This window comes from Lethenteron reissneri, chromosome 5, assembly GCF_015708825.2.
Source record: "Lethenteron reissneri isolate LAM-NWPU_2019-01 chromosome 5, ASM1570882v1, whole genome shotgun sequence".
Classification (NCBI taxonomy): Eukaryota; Metazoa; Chordata; class Hyperoartia; order Petromyzontiformes; family Petromyzontidae; genus Lethenteron; species Lethenteron reissneri.
Window position 1 is genome coordinate 8,104,975 of NC_083783.1, and position 22,511 is coordinate 8,127,485.

General features: G+C 45.8%; 1 protein-coding gene across 2 annotated transcripts; it reads right to left on the bottom strand.

Annotated features, from left to right (window-relative positions):
- Positions 1 to 687: 687 nt before the first annotated feature.
- CNR1 (cannabinoid receptor 1) lies at positions 688 to 20,462 on the bottom strand. 2 transcript variants are annotated; one of them, XM_061567845.1, is made up of 2 exons: positions 20,345 to 20,462; positions 688 to 7,853 (listed from the first exon to the last, which is right to left on the bottom strand). In XM_061567845.1, the coding sequence occupies exon 2, from the start codon at positions 7,675 to 7,677 to the stop codon at positions 6,328 to 6,330; it is 1,350 nt and encodes a 449-aa protein (XP_061423829.1). In that variant the 5' UTR covers positions 7,678 to 7,853; positions 20,345 to 20,462; the 3' UTR covers positions 688 to 6,327. The 2 variants fall into 2 exon arrangements, with proteins under 2 accessions (XP_061423829.1, XP_061423830.1); XM_061567846.1 differs by having other exon boundaries at positions 20,363 to 20,436.
- Between the last annotated feature and the right edge of the window lie 2,049 nt (positions 20,463 to 22,511).

The following is a 22,511-nucleotide window of genomic DNA, read 5'->3' on the forward strand; positions in this document are numbered from 1 at the left end:
TGTCCGGAAAAAAAAAGTGACAGGCCGTTCCTCGCATCTATGTGGCTTCGACGGGAATAATCTACGCTCGGTGAAGACGTTTTCTTGGGAAAGGACTGCAGGTGGACGTCGTGTTCTCAGAGAATTGTGGGTCGTTCCCCACCCACCACCGCGAATGTAATTGTCTGCGCGACTTTAAAATAAGCAATCACAGTTTTACTGAAGCACACAAAACAAATATTGCACAATACGAAGTACTGAATTATCATTGTCATTATTATTGCCACACGGCACCACAGCAGAAAAACACAGAAAGTCGGGATGCACATCTTCTTGGTTCTTTCGGTAAAGTCACGTAGAAGGGAAATAATACAATAATAAAAATAAAACATGATAAAATAATTCTCACGACGTTTCGGCCACAACGCAAGCAGCCGTCCTCAGGTGAAGAACAGGTCTGTCGGAAAGACAGCGTCTGAGTTTCAGAACACGTCTGTCGGAAAGAAAGCGTCTGAGTTTCAGAACAGGTCTGTCGGAAAGACAGCGTCTGAGTTTCAGACGCTGTTTTTCCGACAGACCTGTTCTGAAACTCAGACGCTGTCTTTCCGACGGACCTGTTCTTCACCTGAGGACGGCTGCTTGCGTTGTGGTCGAAACGTCGTGAGAATTATTTTATAATGTTTTATTTTTATTATTTTATTATTTCCCTTCTACGTGACTTTACCGAAAGAACCAAGAAGATGAATCCCTGCAGTCACGAAAGCTTTAAATCGGGATGCACAGTCAATGCCTTTGCCCCGAGCGCCCGAGTAGAAGCAACGACGAAATGTAAGTCATGAGAAAAATCGCAGAGTACCCTCTACAGAACCCTCTATGGGGCCAAGTGCTCAAAGAGAGAGAGAGAGATAGAGAGAGATAAAAACCCTTTCAAACACAAACTTACGACACAATAGGAAGCCTTCTGAGAAAAGAAGGAACCTCTGAAATAATTTCCAACAGTCTGATGATCAAAGTTCTGATATATATTTCGTTAGATTTTTTTTAAAGCCACCTTTACACATATTCACTCCTCTACACGCACGCTGTTTCAGACGATATCAACTTGTAGAAGAAAACAACATTAAAAAAAGAACCACAAAGCCTCTACAACTTAGCGTGAGATATCTAAAGTCTTCCTAATAAAACCGAACCTTCGAAATAGAACAGACTGCTCCCTTTTCACTGTTGGCACTTGTGTATGTTGGAACCATCTCTTAAAGTGCAGTCACAGATGTCAGCAGTGAGGTCGGAAACATTCCATTTGTGTGAAGGGCATTCACATTGTGACCGGACACTTTCCTTGTGTCTTCCAATCCCGACCTCAAGTCTGATATTTTGACCCATCCAGTCAAACACTGCCTGCATGGCATTGCAGGAGCCTACACTGCACATGTCCAGAACAGAGCCCAGAGTTGGGGATCATACAGAGTTCAGTGCGGTGACAGAGACGGTTCACAACTAAAAGTTCACAAGTTATACATCTCCGGTGCATTTCATTTGGTCAAATAATGTGTGGGGTGTCCGCTTTTCAGTTTTTATTTGGTCTGCTTCCCCCCCCCCCGCCCCTTACACATCATAAATTGTTTTTAAATGCGCCAGATGGTCCATGGCACTAATATCGCAACAGCTGCTGCCGACGCATTTGAAGCGACCTTGCGTGGTCCTGATCGCCGTGTTATTTTTACAATAGACGGCGAACTTTGGCAGCAATGCCACCCAGCAGTTATGTGAATGAAGCCTTCAACTTGTGTGACCTGGCCCAGCAGTAACTGGATCTCACTCGGTCAGCCAAGCCACCACCACTCATCTTCACATATACTGATTCTATTTACTGGGTGAATCTATGTATATTAATATGTATGTACATGTACACAGTACAGCCCTTTTTTGTCCAACCATTGCTGGATGAGGGGCCTTCACACTCCGTGCGAGTCTCGGTGGTTGTTTGACCATACTTTACCATGGCTGGTCAATACAGGTTGGTGAAGGTGCAGACCACAGGCTTGGGATCATAGTCTAGTACATTGATGTATTATGCCGGTCTGCCCTCTACTGCCCCCACAGCATCCCTGCAGCCTAAAACACCTGCGATCCATGACGATCACCCATCCAAGCAATACCCAGGCTCACGCCTGCTTGGCTTCTGAGATCTGATGCATCCTGGGTAATTTGGTCAGAGGCACTGGTCATTCGCTCAAGGTGCATCCCTGCAATTACACGCCCATGTCACTGCTGGTGGAAGGGCCTCCACTAGAGGGAGCACTAGAGAAGCCTTCCAAAGGATATTTGGCCTAATCTTCCATTACAACTGCTTACATGCATAAAACATTATCTACTGTAGTGTTTTTTTGCCACAAGTGCTATCTTAATGCACAAGCGGTCAAACACCTGATCCATCCACCCAGGCGGACAGCAGCCAGATGAGACGTTACGTGAGCGATTTCTTCAATAGGCATCATCAGCCAAAAAAACCGAGAGGTGGACACCCGCACGTCACATTAGACAGCACCACAGTGGAAGTCGCACGAGGCTTACGTACGCAGGTCACAGCACGCACATTCAAAATATCACTCCGCATATATATTGTATGTATACCGCATGTATAAGATATAGATTTGCAACGTACTATAAGTTGTTAAGTTCTTTAGCGTTTCACACGGTGCTTTGAATTAGGCACCTTGAATAGACCCCACTATCTTGGACGACTCGCGTAAATACAATTGGCTTTACTTCGCCACAACCGTTTATAAATTAAAGCCAGTTGTTTTTTTCTCTACAAACACACTGCAGTTCACCGTCGCATTTTAATAACAAAGCGCTAAAGCCGATACTAACCATTTATAACTGATTATACTGTTACAGCTATTAATGTTTTCGTGGGAACGGTAGCAGCGTTTGAAAAAAATGTGAAAATTCTCTCCGCGTTTCCATCCGGCGGGGAAAAGAAAAAGAAATGTGTGCAATTTCCGAGGTCGCCAGTGGCCATCGCAATTAGCGCAAGCCGCATGCAAAACAATGAATCATTCAGTTAACAATAATCGCTGTGTCTAACCTCTCCGAAGCAAACGATGCCGGTGAAGAATGTGTTTTGAGGGCCCGTGCGGGAGATGCCGGCGGCTACGCGACAATTCACGGTTGTCCCTTCGTGGTGGTGGTGGCAGTGCCCGATTATCATAGTAACAAAAGTAGCTACATATGTAGTAGCTACGGGCCCCGCACTTTCAAGGGCCGAGCGCTAAATGCTTTCAAGATATCAATTCCGGTTCAGTGATTCTGCACTTGCTCTATTACTATAGTACTATACCGCCTTCAACTTTTACGAACGACTGGGTGTTTAAGGTTAGCGATTTGTCGTAGTATCTGGCTGTATAGCAAATTAAAAAATACAATTACTTTACTATGCAAGTTGAAAATTTGTATTTTAATATTTACGTGTAATTATTTATTTATGGGCCCTTTATAACATATGTCCGGCTGACACGGGCGCTCCGTGGCACACAAATAAACGCCGCTCACTTGCGATGGCGACGACCCTGACCCAGCCAGGTCGATTGAACCGGCGATGGGAACGTTTCGTTTTTACTGTGGGGCCCGCACGGTGTTCGCGAAACGGCTAGGAAACAAGAGAATCCACAGGCGTGGGATGGGAGCCCAAAGGCATGGCTCTGGCTCACGCTGTCCATATGATATTTTATCATTGGCAAAGTTATTACAATTCCCCGACAGGGTGGCCCACATCAGACGTAATGTCCTGCGCAAAAAGGATTTTGCCTTCTTTGTTTGGAACACCTTGAACTTGGCGCTCGGAGGTTTCGGACGTTTGTAGCTTACGACGAGATTTGCGAAGAGCACAGCAGATAAAGGCCACGCTATCAGAAACAAAATCAGAACGTGCCTAAAAGAGCATCGTTAATTTAAGCAGACGCCATTACACTTTTAATGACTATTCATAATGGCGAGGTAGAAAGGAAATTAAAAAAGAAGAGAGTTACATCGACTCGCAGTAATTATATTGATTTCATTCAATGTAATTCCCGCACCCCTGTTAAGCATAGATAAGCCATGGGCAGGATGTGCCCTCACAAAGCCACATGCTGATAAACCAGGCTATGAATCACAGCGCGCTACTGGGCAGCCGGCACAGCAGACAGCTCAAACTAAACAGAACACCGTGTACCAGAAGCCACTTGGATAGATTTAAAAATAAAAAAAATTAACCTTAAGAATAATGATAATATTAATAATTTTTTTAGCCCTTTGTCAATATGCATGAAGGCATCATCATGCCTTGTCAGTCACGGGGGTTATTTTTTTAAACCTACCATACTTCACTTACACTTGTAAGTGCGTTTTGATGTGGGAAGGCACCCAAGACTGGTCCAGATATCACTCACCACTGATGTCTACAATGGATGGAACTCAAATTCAGGTCACTCGGTTGCTGAATGCCTGTGTAGTGTGCCAACTACTACACCACCGATTCATCCGCAACAGTTACATATTCAGTAAATGTTTCATCTTGTGCATCACCGAATCACAACATACACAGAAGCAGAATGGAGACTGCACATGGAGACCTGTGTTATCAATTGAGCATGATGAATTATTATTGATTATATGGATAACAACAAATATTTACATATCGTAAGTGGTGTGAGAATAGGTTCCTGCTCAAGCAAGCACGATCCAGCTTGCATGCGTTGTTTGTACAAGGGGAAATTCGACATTTCTATGGTCTTAACTTGGAAAACCCACTGTTGACTTTCCATAAATTGGTACTCAATATATAAACCTCCGAGGGATAAAGTGCAGAAGTGATCCTTGGACGGAGGATATGAAATCACAATCATGTGATTGCGAGCTGCGTGCTGTAACAACTGGTGCCAACCGGCATGTTTATTTGCTTCTTAATTTAATGACGGTGTCTTTTATATTACCCAGGAAAGCCTCACTGAGAGACCCTAGATTGTTTACGTAGGGAATACTTGGAATTTTGATTTCAAGCTTTCGTGACTGCAGGGATTCATATTCTTGGTTCTTTCGGTAAAGTCTCTTCTACGTGACTTTACCGAAAGAACCAAGAATTATTGGAATGTTTGACCAATTTTAAAAATGTAACCGTAAAATGTTTTACCTAAAAGTTGAAGATATTCATCGTGCATAAACATCACTTCTTCTATTATCACGGCAATTTGATTAAAATCTGTTGCTAATCCTGATGGGTTATGCAATGGAAGAGAGGAGCAAAAGTCAGACGCACTGATTACTCTTGCTGCCAATGCTTTCACCCCCGCTGCTCTAAGCTGACAATTTCACCCTCCCCCCCCAATGATGGGGGAGGTAAAGCGGATTAGACTTTGAAACGTTAAAATCGAGTGTCAATAGCGTCATTTAAAAAAGGCCAGTTCTATATGGCGAAGCGAAACGCTCGGAATTAAAAAAAAATTGTGGTGACATTCATGGTCTACAATTGTACGAGTCGGGTGGCAGTGAGTTGTTCAGCTTATTCGCAGATTAATGTCGCACATTTAACGTTTACATATATACATAGCATTTTTTTAAATGGATTTTTTTCAAGGAGCATTTTGTCCCCCTTTGTACGCACTTATAATAACGTATCTCATATAATGTCCATTTAAATAACGTATTACTCGCAGCACATGCGCACACGACCACACGTCACGCAACACAATTGCGCAAAGCAGTTAATCTACCGCGCGACTCCAAATGGGGCCTTTTTACTCGACGAAAAACTGAAGGCTCCCCCACGATTGAATCAGACAGATTAAAGCACTGGGGGGCTTAACCCACAGCCAGAGCGGCGAAGAGAACACACTATCATCACGGCCACCACAAAATAACATTATCTTCATTCTTACCGTGATTTTGCACAACATATTACAACCAGTTGCCTGTCGCCACCAAGTAAGAAGGCAAAATCCTTTTTGAAAAATATAACCCTTCTGGTTTAGCGCTCTGATGTGTTTTCGAATTGTATCGCGCACTGCTCGCTCGACATTATGTCCAACGTTTTGCTCCACGTGCTGGGAGCCTCTTCAGGAACTGAATTGCCAAAGAAGCTCCCCCGAACACAGGATACAGCCGCACAGCTGTCAATAAAACCCAACTTCCCGTTCTCATTTATCTACCCGGGAAAGCCTCGCCGAGTCTCCAGGCTAACAACCCTCCGCAACCGCATCGCCCGAACGAATCCTTGACGCGAGCAGCTTCGTTGCAATGACCGCCGTGTAATTTGTTTGCTCCCCTTGGGAATCCTGCTTGGACTTCCACCTCGAGCCACGCGCCTTGTTAGACGGCCTGTGGAGGAACCCGCTCGCCGGTCTCCAGAACAATCTGCGCCGTCTTGGGCTGGCAGGCGAGGCCCGACGTGGAAGGAACGCAGACGTTTTCGGTCGCCTCGCTGGCTTTGTCGACCACGGTGACGGCAGCAGGAGCAGCAGCAGCAGCAGGAGCGGCCGGCACCGGGGTCTGGCCGGTGGCGAGCGCGGACTTGGCCTGCCCGTCACTCTCCTGGCTGTTCTCCAGCGGCTGCGTGACGCTGCGCGGCGGACGGAAGGTGACGGCGCACGCCATCCGCAGGTCCTTGCTACGCATGGCGTAGATGACCGGGTTGATGGTGGCATTCATGAGGCACAGCATGGAGCAGAAGGCGAACACGCGCTTCATGTGGTTGTCCACGCTGCCGAAAACGTCGTACACCATCATGGTGAGCACGGGCCCCCAGCAGATGATGAGCGCGACCAGGATGAGGACCAGCGTCTTGGCCAGGCGGATGTCCATGCGGTGCTGCTCCACCTTGCGCCTCTCCGTCACGGACACGCGGCTCATCTTGGTGGACGCCCGCCTGATCATGTTGGTGGTGTGGCGGTGCGCCTTCCACAGGATGAAGCCGTACGCGTAGATGATGACGACGAGCAGGAAGGTGACCAGGCTGATGAACGAGAGCAGGTACATCTTGTCGATGTGCGGGAAGATGTCCGAGCACTTGGAGTGCAGCTGTCGGCAATTCCAGCCCATGAGCGGCAGGGCTCCGGTCAACAGCGCTATCGTCCACATGACGCTCAGCGCCGTCACGGCCCTGACGCGCGTCACGATGGTCCTGTAGGACAGCGGCTGGTGGATGGAGATGTAGCGGTCGATGGCGGTGAGGAAGAGGCTGCAGACGGAGGCGGTGAACGAGGCCGTGACGCCGCCCAGCTTGAACAAGAAGACGTTCTGCGTGTCCTTGCGGTGAAAGACGTGGAAGTCCGTGAAGCTGTACACGAACACGATGCTGGAGAGCAGGTCCGAGAAGGCCACGCTGCCCAGGAAGAGGTACGAGGGCTTCCTGCGAAGGCTCCGCGTGCGGAAGATGATGAAGAGGACCAGGGCGTTCTCGAGCACGGTAAAGATTCCCATAGTGAGCGAAAGCACGCCGATTGCCGTCTGCTGGTCCCTGGTCAGGATCATGAAACACTCCATGTCCAAGAAGTTCCCGCTGCAGTTCAAGTTCTCCTCGAGTGGTCCCAACGTCGTGGCACCGTCCAGGCCGCTGGTGGAATTGGGGTCCCATGGTGTGTCAACTGGAGGTCGCTCGGTTTGCTGCCGAGTGATGATGTTGATTCGCGGCTGACCGGGGTTGCCCCTGAGTGGCTCCATGGCTGGGCCGTGTAAATATTTTCTACCACCCCGCTAAAGAGAATGTCAATGTGTTTCCAGTATGGGCGGATATGAGGTTGAGCTGAGATGAAGACAACTCCCGGGGTCCATCGCTTCACGGAGGAAGAGAGGGTTTTTTTTGTTGTTGTTTCGGTCACTGAATAACGTTACCGCTCCTGGGAAGACATAATACATCAGACAGGTATTAAAATGGTAAACACGATGCCCCTTTTTTGATGATAAAACAAATTACCTTGTGCTTCACGATTTCATTAAAATTCATTTCATGTTCGATAAAATAGTGAAAATGAAAAATAGATTTTTTAAATGGAAAAATGCATCAAAGTAAACGTAAATTGAGTCGCCTTTGAATATTTATGTCGACCAAAATGTATGAATTCAATCCATTCACTGCTATCAGTACATCCGATGCACGGTGTTCGGTGTGATTTGTAATGCTCACACTGACTCTATCACATGCTAAATAATGTATAGTTAATGCGATACATATATTTATCTGATTTACACAGAGGATGCTTTTAAATGACTGCCCTTTTTCCATTTTAAAGATTTATTTTGTCAGTTTTATTCGCGGACGTTGGAACACAGCGATAGCATTGCAATTTAGATTTATCGGGCATCTGAATATAACTGCATCTAAAGGTTAAAGGCGCAGCCCTGCAATGCCTTGCTCACGCCACTGCTAGCGGAAGGGCCTCCACTAGAGGGAGCTGTAGAAAGCTCCTCTGCAGTGGTAATTTGGCCTACGTTTCTACGCCGCCCAGACATCCTAAAAGAGGTTAAAGTATCCACACTTTACCCCACAATACGCAACCGGCTGATTGACTGTGTGGTGAACCCATGTACACTGCTGGCTGGACAGAGGTGGAGGGATCTGAGAAGTTTAAACAATCGTTTCAGCTGCCGTGCTGGGAGACTGAATCGAACCGGTGACCAAGGGATTGGGCGCCACGGTGGCGAGATGTTAACTACCTCGCCTGGATTTTGATTTAAAGCTTTCGTGACTGCAGGGATTCATATTTTTGGTTCTTTCGGTAAAGTCACGTAGAAGGGAAATAATAAAATAATACAAATATAAAACAATAAAATTCTCACGACGTTTCGACTGCAACACAAGCAATCATCATCAGGTGTGAAATCAACAACAAGAAGATTTGAAAAAAGTGGCGATTTTTTTCTTAACGTCAGCACCACGGACAGCGATTTGGCAGTTGGTCAGATGGAAGAGTCCATCTATACAGTGACTTTCAGACCGCATTTCATTTTCTTCCTTTCTCTCCCCCCTCCTCTTTTCCGAACATAGATGGACTCGTCCATCTGACCAACTGCCAAATCGCTGTCCGTGGTGCTGACGTTAAGAAAAAGCTGCCACTTTTAAAATCCTTTATATTAAGTTCGCTTGCTTGCTTGCGTACTTGCGTGCTTGCTTGCTTGCTTACGACCGTGCAAATCTTTCGGTCGTTTTTTAACCCACTTCCCGTGATCCAATCGAGCTGACGTTTTCCACACAGACTCGTTGTGCGTGACAATTAATTTTCGTGAAAATTTTTTTCGAAAATTTTACACTGTTTAGGGATTTTTTAAAAATATTTAATTACCAATTGCTTAATGCTGGCAGACAATCATCTGACCCATAGGTGGCAGCCATCTCAAGCCAGAGGACGAGAGGACTCTAGCCGCCACGCATATAAAGGATTTAGAGTGAAAAACTTTGTTTTTACGGGTTAATTTTTTTCAAATTTTCTTGTTGTGGATTTCACACCTGATGATGATTGCTTGTGTTGCAGTCGAAACGTCGTGAGAATTTTATTGTTTTATTTTTTATTATTTTGTTATTTCCCTTCTACGTGACTTTACCGAAAGAACCAAGAATATACGTCACCTGGTATTCAGGAGGTCGTGGGTGCGATCCCGACCCTAACGCCTGCTGTATATTTGGAGTTTGCGTGTGTTTCTCCGGATTTTCTCTCCACATTTAGAAACACGCGTTAAGAGCATTTGGCTGCTACACATTTGCACATGATAGGCCACTTCGTTGAGCTATTATTTGTGACCAGGTCCCTTCTGAAATAGAGCTATACTGTATAGCTCAGTGGAGCCTTACCTGGTAAAATAAAATAAAAAAATATTTTAGTTTTATTGGCAATCCAGTCTGTGAAATTATGGTAGCATCCCTGCATCTAAAGACGCTGCACACAAAGTAATGGAATTTAATTCCCGAAGATAACGGCCCAGGATGATTTGAGGCCACCTAATGGCACTCATAAGATAAAAATCAATGCAGTAAGACGATTTATAATCTCTAAGCTTTACAGCTATACAGGACGAACATTGATAAGTGGAATAACACATGTTGAAAAGCACTGTTGCGCTGATTACACGTAAAGTTATGGAAACATGTATAAACACTCTAAGTTCATAATAGGGGTTTGGGTCAGGCCGTACGAGTTAAATGTGTGTTGTATACTCTCCTCTACCCATAGAAGAACGTGCTCACGTATTACTACTGTTCGGCAGCACCACCGGTGTGTTGTAGAGCGATCGACACGAATTGAACAATTGGCAAACTGTCCGATGATGCTGGTTGTATCTACCAGCGAAACTTCGTACCCAATTGTTAAACGTTCGTGGATTACTCTCCAACACTACTGGTCGTGCTGGGGAACCGGTACATAATTGGCGCCTTTGTTCATTATGTGACAACTTTATTAATTGGTTGTAATAGGTGTAGGGGGGGGGGGGGTGTACGATACATTTTACCCATATGACCTGACCATAATTTTGGTCTGGAAAACCTACGTGTTAACACTAAAAAAATTTCTGAAAACATCAAGCCTTTCCCATTCTGAGGCGTCTGCAAGTTTCAGATTGGATGTCCTATTCACCGTTGAATCTCTGAATGCGCAAGCTGTTAGCGTAAGTTTTATTTAGAGGGGCATAGCGCCGTTGTTTTTATAGACATTGTACTCACCGCAGAGAACTGTAGCGACACGACCGCACTCTATGATAGCCGGTGCCAAACTGTGCCACACGCCCTCCCGCATGTACGTCATTAAAATGGAATCGGAAGAAAAACTGATGACGTAGACGTTCTGTATACGTCATGACATACACATTCTGATGACGTACATGTCGTACAGATACGATATCAGAACGGTAAAGGTTTAAGATAAATACCTAATGGAGCAGGGCCCTCATGAAAAAGAGTGCTCGGTCTCATAAAGACTCTGAGTAAAAACAAGTAAATATCAAAATAAGCCTGAAAAAATTCAACAGCGTGGAGCATACATGAATTAAAATCAAAGTGGACTTTAAATAATATTTGTGATGAAAGTTTTCAATTAACATTTTGGCAATTCAACGTGTTATAAGTTGTGCTAATGAAAAAAAACCACGGTGTTTGAAATTAGATCAATGTCTTAATTAAAAATATCTATGTAGATTTAAATGTTCTATTTTCTCTCTTTACTTAAAAGCCAGATCACTCTCTTTATTTATCTTCAAAATGTGGTGCAGCTACAATCTGTGAAGAAACCTGTGAAGGGTGGGGGGACCACCAGAATGAGACCGACAGCTGGCCAAATAAGTTACGAAACGTCACGCGTACACATGGGTCACGATTTCCAACATGCGTTAACCTTCAGAAGTATTTAATTAGCAGCGCAGACGCCGATGGGGAAGCTGTCAAGGCTGACATTCATTTGCATATTTCTGAATATGCAGGTGTGAAGGTAAACTCGTAAGTATATCTGCAATTCGTGCTTTTTGCTCTGGTGTCCATCTCCACGTTTTTTGGGCAATAACCCTTTGATCTATTTGGCTGTTTCTCAATAGGATAATTCCTATCCTCAAGTGTTGTGCATTTTGGAACATCTTTAAAAAAGTTAAAGTGCCACCCCAATTATGGACGGAGGGATGAACAGAGCTCGTGCATAAATGCTTTAAACATTAGGGGGCTACGGTGGTGAGATGTTAACTACCTCGCCTGGTATGCAGAAGGTCGTGGGTTCGACCCCGACCCTGACGCCTGCTGTATATTTGGAGTTTGCGTGTGTTTCTCCGGATTTTATCTCCACATTTAGAAACACGCGTTCTCCCTGTGGTCGCATGGATTTTTCTCCAGGTCCTCCAGTTTTTCCCCTCAATGTTTAGAAATACGCCTTTAGAGTATTTGACTGCAATACATTTCCACACGATAAGCCACTTTGTTGAGCTATCATTTGTGGTCAGGTCGCTTCTGGAAAATGAGCTATAACGCTCATTGGGCCTTACCTGGTTAAATAAAAAAAAAAGTTTATTTTAGTTTAGTAGTTGGATAGAGCCAAGGCCATAACCATGGAGTCTACATTGGGGGGGACCAAATCTTCCAGGGTGTCTGGGGGTCACAACCCAGAAAAATCTCTAAATTTGAAAACAAATTTCCTGCCTAAAATATTTAAAAATTCACTAACACATGGGATGGACTTTTTATTTATTTTTTACAATAATGTCTAATAATGTATTGTATTACATTGCTCTGATTTTACTGTTTTTACCATTTCTTGTTTCATTGTATGTAATGGCAGAGATTAGGGATGACTGATTAAGTACAACCATAACCACAATCATATAAACAGAAATCTATGCATTGATTTATATGAAGACAAGTCAAGATATTGTGGCCAAGGTTTAGCAAATTGTTGTTTTTTATTTACATAGCATAGCAATTTTTTTATCGCAATATATTTGGGGGGACATTTTGAGCATATTTATAATTACGGCCTTGGATAGAGCTAAAAAGAGCATGCTCACAGTGGCATGCTCATAACCACCGTCCCCACCCAACTCAGGTTCATTATCAAAGCTATCCATAGCTTTGACAAAGCGTCGGTGGCTGTGGGCAATGACTAATGTTTCGTGGGTCACTTGGTAAAAGATATTCGCCCGCGAGTCCCACGACACACAATGACGGCAGACTCGATCGCAGAGGGCGTCGGCACGCGTGGGCAGGTGTGAAGGCGGGCGTCTCGCCAGCTGCGACCGCCGATGGGGAGGATTTCTAGCGCATTTGCTGAAATCTACTGTACCGCAAAGGCGAGCGGGAACAAAACATGGATAGGGCAAAAAATAAATCTTATTTTCGGAAGGAGGGTAGACAAAACCTGTAGCCGCGGTTGTCACTCGCTGAAGATGAGTACAGTGGTGTTTTTATTTTTTTAAGACGAAAGCTCCTGTGGTGCTACGAATAAATGCTGTTTCTGGAATCGTATCCCTCCTTTTCCACTGCTCGACTGAGCCGTGCCGAAGCCACACCGGGACCTTACCAAGCCACTTTGGCGCGGCTCAGGAGGTGCAAGGTTTTTCCACCGCGGAAGTGGAGCGGTGCCGCTTACCTCGCACGCAATGAACGAGTCGACGCGTGACATTACGAAATCGAATAACTCCGCCACTGGCCTTGCTTGGCCTCGAGCCAGATTCAAGTGTCACGCGAGGACCTTGCTTGTAAACCCAGCGTATCATGGGTTGCTTCTGCTCTCAGCTCGGCAAATAGGCTGTGGAAAGCCACCTGAACCGCAAGGAACCCGTGCTGGCATGGATTGGATGTGCAATTGGAAAATTGACATTAAACAGGAATTGCCAACTTCAAGACACACTTGGAGTAGTTTCTTCTTCACCGCGTTGTATGGATTTCTGGGTGACGGTTAATCCCGGAAGGTTGTTAAATAGTCTTCATATTCTGACCTACGTCAGCACTGATCACACCCATGCGGCAGCAGCAGTATCAGTTTATGGAATGCTTTCATTATCTCCCCTCGTTCCACAGACATGTTACCTACCTCGTTTTGTATACAGGAGGTCGTGGGTTCGATCCTAACCCTGACGCCTGCTGTATATTTGGAGTTTCCATGTTCTCCCCGTGGACGCGTGGATTTTTCTCTGGGTCCTCCAGATTTTCCCCTCCACATTTAAAAGCATGCATTTCGAGTATTTGGCTGCAATACATTTCCACGTGATAAGCCACTTTGTTGAGCTATCATTTGTGGCCAGGTCACTTCAGAGCTACGTAGTTCAGTGGGCCTTACCTCGTAAAATAGAAAAACAACAATTGTAAAGCCTGGTAATTTCCTGGCGCTGCTACAGCTGGATTGTGGGTGCATCATTAAGCGAGGGCGCCAAATCGCCATACGTTCTGCTTCGACCATGAGGCCAGGTTGTGGCATGAAAGCATGAAATTGTTATTCGTTAACGAGAATAATTATCCGTGTATATAACGACAAAATATCCATGTCGAAGTCTCGCAGATGGTTTAAGCAAGTGCTGCTCGCGAGCATAGATTAAGACCCAGCATGGCACACCTGTGGACAATCATATTAATTTGAATTAATATCGAGTCTTAATGGCACATTGTCTTAATCGTCAGGAGTTGATTAAACCATGGTCAATAATGATGATAAATAAGTAGCATTTGCACATGTGGTGGTACATTGCGCAAGTGCAACTGGTAAATATGCACTTGGAATCAAGCTCAGGCTGTCAGTATTGTAGCCCCACTCCCCAAGCATAAGTGCATACACAGACAAAGACCCCCCCTTATAGCCTTCACAGACTGTTGGGGCAAGTGCTGTTCGCGAGCACCTATCAAGGCCTCCACGGTACACAAAGGGGTGGGTGGCCAGCACCACTCCCGGCCTCCTTTATCGCTCCAGGTACTCAATCAAGGCTGAGTCGACCTAGAGGAAGCCCAGGACCGGTTCAGATAATCGTCACTGGTGGTGGCCGTGAGCGGCAATCGAATTCGGGTCTCCAGCTTCGTAGCGGAGCGCGCTAATCACGGCACGACCGCTCCCCATAAGTGCATACACACATACAAAGACAAAACAGAGCGCACTTTCACACGTACACAATTACACACGCGCGCACACAAACACGGCTATAAATACAAATGACTCACAATTGCGTTTGCCACTCAGGTATTAAACAGGGCAATTGTGTATCTTGGGAGAGAGATCAAGGAACCGCGAGCTCGTTGATTTGGAGCTGCGCACGCAATGAATTGGGCCCCTGCTTTGATGATGAGCAAGCGCTGCCAAGCCCCACGTGCTCCAAACATCCCCAGCAACTTGCGAGTCCAGTAATCCAGTCCTCCAGGCAATTCACAATTAATGTTGGGTCTCATTTTCATAATTGCATCGTGGCTTGATCATTAATTGTCGTGCGATGCAACAACAAACAAACTAAAAAGCTAGGGCGGGATGCCGTCTGTTATTTTTTTATTACTTTGCATAGATTACAAAAAAAGCTTACCTAACGTACTTAGTGCTACTAAATCGGGATTTGTCACCTTTGGAATAATGCGTTACTGAATTACGGTGCACGATTGCAGCAAGCGTTTTGCCGCAAATCTGATCGACATGCCACCCCAATCGCCCACGCGTAATATTGTCGGATGCCGCCGATGCATTATGGGCCGCGCGCGCAAGAGGTGGGTTTTGATAGATTGACCATTTGATGGCACGAGAGACGGCTTAACAGAGAAAGAAAACCGCAGGCGTTTCAAGAAGCAGATTGCCCGAGCGGTGAACGGAAGGCGAACTTCAACAAAGCCTCATCGCCAGCCGCCACGTGACGACGGAGGGAAGTCAAATCAAAGTAGCACCGACAGCGATCCATTCCACTTGGCGATGATGATCCATTCTAGATTTGAAGCTTTCGTGACTGCAAGGATTCATACTCTTAGTTTTTTCGGTAAAGTCACGTAGGTAAAAAATTTAATTAAAATTAATGAAATTAAATAATAAAAATCACGACGTTTCGGAGGCAACACAAGTCTCCGTCATCAGGTGGGACCGTCACAGCCAGATTTGTTGTATCAAGTGATACAGATGATGATCCAATTCCAGGTTTTACAACAACAAAACGATCCAACCTGCGCTAGCGCAAACCTGTGGATGGATGCACGGTGATGGTGATCACATTTCACTGGGCAAATGTCAATTGCGTGGACAAACACACGCCAGCCATAGTTAATCCCATCTTGAACGTGGGCAGTGGTAGCCCAGTGTCACTGTAGCAGAGGGCCCGTCTCAAACTCCCAAGGTGAAGTGTTGGTCAGTTGATGGTTTGAATCGAGTTTTTTTTTTCGCCACCTTTTATTAAATCGAGTTGATGGTCTTAGTCGAGTCACGAATGACTGCACATACAAAACGATCACATTGCAGTAGGCTCTGCACTTACGTTTGCTAAATTCGAGCTCTGAGAATTCAGATATCGGTGCGACAGTCACGCATGAATCTTACAATCAAGTGGAGGAAGGGTCATGACGTGACGTATGTGTGTGTGTGTTAAGCTTCGTTCGCACCGTACGTAGTCAACCCTGCGAACGGGAGGTTGTGGGGCAAGGACAACAAACTTAACACAAAAATATGTTTGATGCCAATAGCAATTAAGAAAAATTGGTGGAGGTCGGCGGAAAATAAATATATATTTTTTAAAAATCCCGCTCGGTGTGCGAGTTCAAATCATCGGGGTGGGGGGGGTTGACAAAACCTATCATCACCCCCCTCCCCCGCAGGGGTGGATAAAATGAGCGGAAATGTTCACCACCGGCTCGGAGGCGCCGGCACGAGATGAGCACCGCCGCGCCACGCTCGCTCGCGTCTCTCTGGGTGGTCACCTCGAGGCCATCGCGATCGCCGCAGCGGGATTCATGCCTAGGGCACGCGCATGAAGATCCGCCCCACGGGATTGACTGAGAGAGATCTTGCCTGCCTCTGACCCCCTTCACCCAGATCCGGCTGTCGTGTCCGATATGACGCGTCCGGCGTGAAGAGTGCAATAGAAAGGAAGCCGATTTTGGTGCCGATTGCGCCGTTTTTTTTGGGGGGGGGAATTTGTTTTGACCAAAAAAAAAAATCTCCCTCTCATCTCGCCCCATACTGAGTACAATATCCACCGTCATGTCTGGCAGTCCCCACTTGAGGTGCCTTTGTCATATCACAATGGCATGCCAGTAATGCATGCTCACGTGGGCTCGAGAATTGCTAAGCCTCAGATAAAGCTGACGTGCAGCACAAAGACTGCATCTCAAATCTCGCCCTCGGTGGCACCAATGAATTACTTCTTGTGAGTGGCACATAATGGCCACCCTGCACTTTCTCTATGTCTCTCTGTCTCTCTCTCCCATCTTACCGGTGTGCGAAGTGAAGACATTATTTTCTCAAGTCGCACATTCTTGCCGGGAAAAAAAAAGCGTCAGCCTGAATGAAGATGCCGCAAATCACGAAAAAAAATGTCTCGTAAATCTTCGCACGGCAATAATAAACCTCAAGAGTGACGGCGTCTTCTCCACTCGAGCCCGGAGAGAGAGAGAGAGAGCGAGACCTTACGATTGCCGAACGCGTGCGCGCGTAATTTTCAAGAAATTAAACAAAACATAAACGCGAGATTTTGCAATTCACATAACGCGAAAAATACGTACTTCGCGTGACTGTCTGAATGTAGCTGTCTGTATTACCGGCTTCTGAAAAAATTCACGGTGTCAATCATCGATTTTGGCACGTGAAAAGATTTCAACGTCGGCCGTGGACAGATCTGAGCTCCGTGCCACTGTCGATGCCTCCGCGTGAAAACTCAGCCTCTCGCAATCATCTCTGCTTTGTTGGGCTCAAGGAGACACGCGCCGAGGTTCTAGCAAGCGACTGCTGCAGGCAAGTGGGGATGCATCCGTTGTATTCATGAAACGCTCCTCTCGTAAGTTTATTAAATTCTCACATCCCCCACCCTCGCTTCTCTCCACCGGCCATAATAGTGGTGCTTGCAGATCCCATTGGGTGGGGGGGTGGGGCCTTAAGCAGAAATTAATTTCGCGCACCTTCCTTTTCTTTTCTTTTAACGCCTAGCGAGATGACAAAAGAGATATTTACAAAAGATAGGGACGTAGTGAGGTGAGAGAAATGCAAAAGAAAGAGGAGCGAGATGAGAGAGGAAAGATATTAACAGGATGGTGATGAGAGAGATTAATAAACGTGTTGTGTACAATTCGAGTTTGACATTTGGCTCACCCATATTTTTTCATGAACCTGTGGCCAATTGGGCTGCTTAGGGTGCTCAGCGACTCGTTTAGTTTGCGTATGCCTCGTGCCGACACTGCAGCCACCAGTATCAAAGGACGTGCCATGGTTTTGTCGATGGGTAGGTCGCTTGCGGTGGTGGTGGTAAACTATGGCTACTCTCACCTCTTCTAAGATGTCAGGCCAACGTGAAAGAGGTGGCCAAAGACCCATGAGTCTTCGCTAGAGATTTCTTGAGCGAAGGCTCTTACGCCAGCAATGGAGTGAGCCGGCAATCAGACTGCATTTTTGGAGAAAAAAAATCTAATATTGCCTTTGCGCAGGGTGTCATTACGTCCACCGACAACAACATAATACGGTGTGCTCATGGGAATCTGGGCTGATGGCAGCGCACAAATATTGGGGCAGATTTTCATCTCGACCTTGATTATTTTTGACAGATTTGTGTTGTTGTTGTTGTTAGCCAAATCGAGCCGAAGACGCGTCTGACACCAACAATGGAGGAAATGCGTAAGGCGTTGTGTTTCGACTGTTATGTCAAGATGGCAATCCGGCTCGACACCATTGTGTTCAACTGAAAGCCTCAGCTGTGATCAGATTTGTACTAATTCTGTGTCGATGTCCCTCTATGTCTGTTTCTCACGTGGCATCCCACGTCTCCATTATCAAAATATATTTGACCTCATTCAACTCTCATGAAGTTCACCTGTCCATTTGCTTACAAATCTGCCCACTTGCCTACCAAATTTCTTGTCTACTCACCCACCTGCCGGCCTACTCAATCCATCCATCGACCCACTCGCCTACCAACCAAACCTACCAGCCCACAGTAGGAGGACTGACTATAATAGCAAGACACAGGCAGTGCTTGAGTGCACCTTTTAATAGGCTTGCTTCCCTATGGATTGTAATATTGTTTGCAAATACACATGCTTTTTTAAAGTACGAATTAGAGTTTATTTTCACAATGTAATCACTATTTATGGGATACAATGAACGTCTGGCCTGTTAGTGGCCCCCGGTTCTCAGATCTCGCTCCGTAATGAGGCGAGGTTAGGGTTACCTGGTGGGGGAATTCATCATTAACTCTCTACACATAACGCATTTGGAGTCAGCGGACGGTCACCGCCGAACTGATTGGCATTTCATCTTTTATTGCCGGTGTCAAAGCGCCCATTATGCCTGCAGATGCTCACCTTACCGCGGCGGAAAAAAAAACAAATTCCAGACGCCCTAAGTGACGGAGTGTGAGCCAAGCCCGTTGATTTGAAATGGACCCCAAAGCCTATGATTTGTTCACTCCACGGCAAAGTAGAGGGGGGGCGGGGGGGTCATAATATTGGCGCGTGCGTTTATTGATGCGACTTTGCCCTCCTCTGTAGAATGCGGCGTTCGCCACGTGGGATGTGCGCACAACGCGCGAGGCCGTTTTGTCAAATTGAATTATACACAGTAATAACACGAGCACAACGACAAGTGCCCACCCCTTCCATGCACTTTGCAAATAAATAAATGCAGCGTCCCTTTGCAATATTTTTCATTTGACAAGAGTTATTTTTTTTTTAAAGAAAAAGCTTCAAGCGAAGTGAGATTTTCGGGTGCTTTTAAAATGTGACGTGAAGCCAATGTTAGTTTAATTTGGTGGCAATGAAAGTGCTTTAATTTTTAATAACATATATTATTATAGATATATTTCCAATGTTATTTTCAAAGAGCACCCATTCACATACGCAACTTTAAACGCATAACACGCTAGCGGGCATAAAGATATAAAGACAAAGATCCCCCGAATAGCCTGAACAGACTGCAGGGGCAAGTGCTGTTAGCGAGCACCTATGAAGGCCGGAATGGTACACGAGGGGGTGGGTGGCCAGCACCACGCCCGACCGCCTTTGTCTCCGCAGTGGCGATGTTTACATATCGCAGCAGGTACTCATTTGAGGCCGAGTCGACCTAGGGGAGGCCCAGAACCGGTTCAGATAATCGTCACCGGTGTTGGCCGTGAACGGGAATCGAACTCGGGTCGTCAGGTTCGTAGCGCAGCGCACTAACTGCTACACTACCGCTCCCCACACACACACGCACCCCACGCACACACACACACCCCACGCACATAGCTAATATTCGTCAACGTAAACCCCCGTTACAATCATCAATGTCGTCTTTCCGACTCAATGTTGTGACATTTTATTTATAATAGCTTCCTGTTTGCATGAATAGATGCACAAACATCATCTTTCACGCTACATTCACTCCTATGTCATGGTGCAGTGGGGGAATGCATTACCATTAATTGCTCTGGTATCTGCGGCAACCACGAGTTACTCGTCAAACCAATTACAAAACAGTCACATAACCACGCACCGTTTTACCGCGGGGGGATATATATATATACATTTGTATTTTAAAGTCGCCATAAACTCCACGCACAATATTACCTCCAGCCACATGGAATCACTTCAAACAAAACGCAATCGCCGCGACAACGATGACACAAAAACGCAGCACGAAAAACGGACGCAACTTAAAATTCACGAAAAGATCAGCGGCAGCAGCAGCAGCAGCGAGAGACAGAGAGACGCGGCCCCGGGACTCACGTGCCCCGCCAGCGTTACCCGTGGCCCGCGCCTCGGCTTCATCGCCCGGCACGAGGACGACGTCTGTGGGGCACTCCAGATGAACCTCGAGCGGAGCTCCCCCCACCCACCACCACCACCCACCCACCACCCACCACCACCACCACCACCCACCACCACCACCGCCCTTTCTCGCCGACCGCTCAGCAACGCCCGCGATGCCGCGTGTGTTCTAGCGCCTCCGTGTCGGTGCATTTGAGCACCGCACCGCCGCACCCCTCCTCCTCCTCCTCAGTTTCCATGGCAGCCGCTCCCTCTCTGTGTGCTCGTTCTCTTGTACATTCCTTCTGCTCGCGATCGCTACAGCTTTCTCGTCCCCCCCCATGCTTTCCTTCCTTCTTTCCCGTGTGTTTGGATTTTGTCGTTGCCAAAGCGATATTCCATAAAAAAAATTTGGTTCAGTTTTTCATTCGAGATTTCCTTCCTGCATCTGGGCTACCATTTGCATTATTGTAATTGTACCTGTGATGTTGTCGATTTTAATCTCTAACCCCTGGTGACTCCCCTGCTCCCTGCTCTGTGCAGTGCTTGCTCGACCCGAGCGCTTTGCTCTTTCCTCGGAGTGCCTTCTGCCCACTTCTCATCTTCATTTTGTGCAAAATGTTTTTGTCTCATAGCGTTGATGTTCCACGCTCCTGATTAACGTTTCTCCGACTGTCACTCTCATTCCCGTCAAGCTCAAACATTTGTTTTCTTACCCTCTCCTTGTCTCTGTGCACCTTCAAAGAGAATCATGTGTCACTTCACACGGCTACCTTTGCACGCTGAGGGTGAATATCGTGGGCATCGCTCCGGCGGACTTTAATCGTAAAAACAATGAGCGCTTTTCACAGCAACAATGCCATCCTGGAGAGGTCATTTCTGAACGTAAAACAATGTTCAAAATATTGTTTGGTTCTTTCGGTAAAGTCACGTAGATATAAATAATAATAAAAACCACGACTTTTCGATTTAAAGCTTTCGTGACTGCAGGGATTCATCTTCTTGGTTCTTTCGGTAAAGTCACGTAGAAGGGAAATAATAAAATAATAAAAATAAACATTATAAAATACAATTCTCACCACGTTTCGGCCACAACGCAAGCAGCCGTCCTCAGGTGAAGAACAGGGCTGTCGGATAGACAGACCTGTTCTTCCCCGAAACGTCGCGAGAAACGTCGTGAGAATTGTATTTTATTATGTTTTATTTGTATTATTTATTATTTCCCTTCTACGTGACTTTACCGAAAGATCCAAGAAGAAAAACCACGACGCTTATTTTTTCTATCTGCGTGACTTTACCGAAATAACCAAATAATATAATTCCTGCAGTCACGAAAGTTTTAAGTCTACATCTTAAAAATGTACAATAATTTGTTGCTTATGTACAATTACATTTGACTCTCTCACTAACAATACATGATTCGAATCGTAGGAAACGAGTGTGTACATTTTATGCGAATTGTGTAAATACAATTTTCATACCGATAAGAATTGCTCAGATTACACGCATCAAGTTGTCCAATTTGAAAATTGGCACGCGTAAAATGATCCATGTATTTAATGATAATGTAACATCTATTCCAAAAAATACAATAACATATTTTATTTTCTACTCCTCGGAAGTGCTGGGGAAGGACAACAAATGTAACACACAAAAAAAATTCTGTCCACGACTTCAATGATCCTCATTCATCTGAGCTCATTGTGACAGAATACGTCAGGATGCAAATAGGGCAGGTACCAATTAAGGTCACGGTAACATCGCACCTCCGATAAGAACGGTTGCCTATGTATGGTGCGAAAGAAGTGTAACATACATGCATACAACATCGCTTTGGTGTAAATAGCAACACCGTCACCGCTACCACCATCACCTTCATTGTCAACACATCCACTACAGATGCAATTCGCACGATATTCATGAGACGTGTAACGCTTTATCAATCCATTGATTCAATTGTATTGTTACACTTGTGCGCATCTAATTGCGTGCGTAATTTGATCATTCGCAATGGATGCAAATCACGTGCGAATTGGATGGAAATGTTCCCTTTAGGCGAAGAGTCCGTGCGAGATAGAACAAAGAAGGCAGAACGTAGGAGATAGACGGAAACATGATAAAAGTTCACGTCCCTTTATCAACTCAC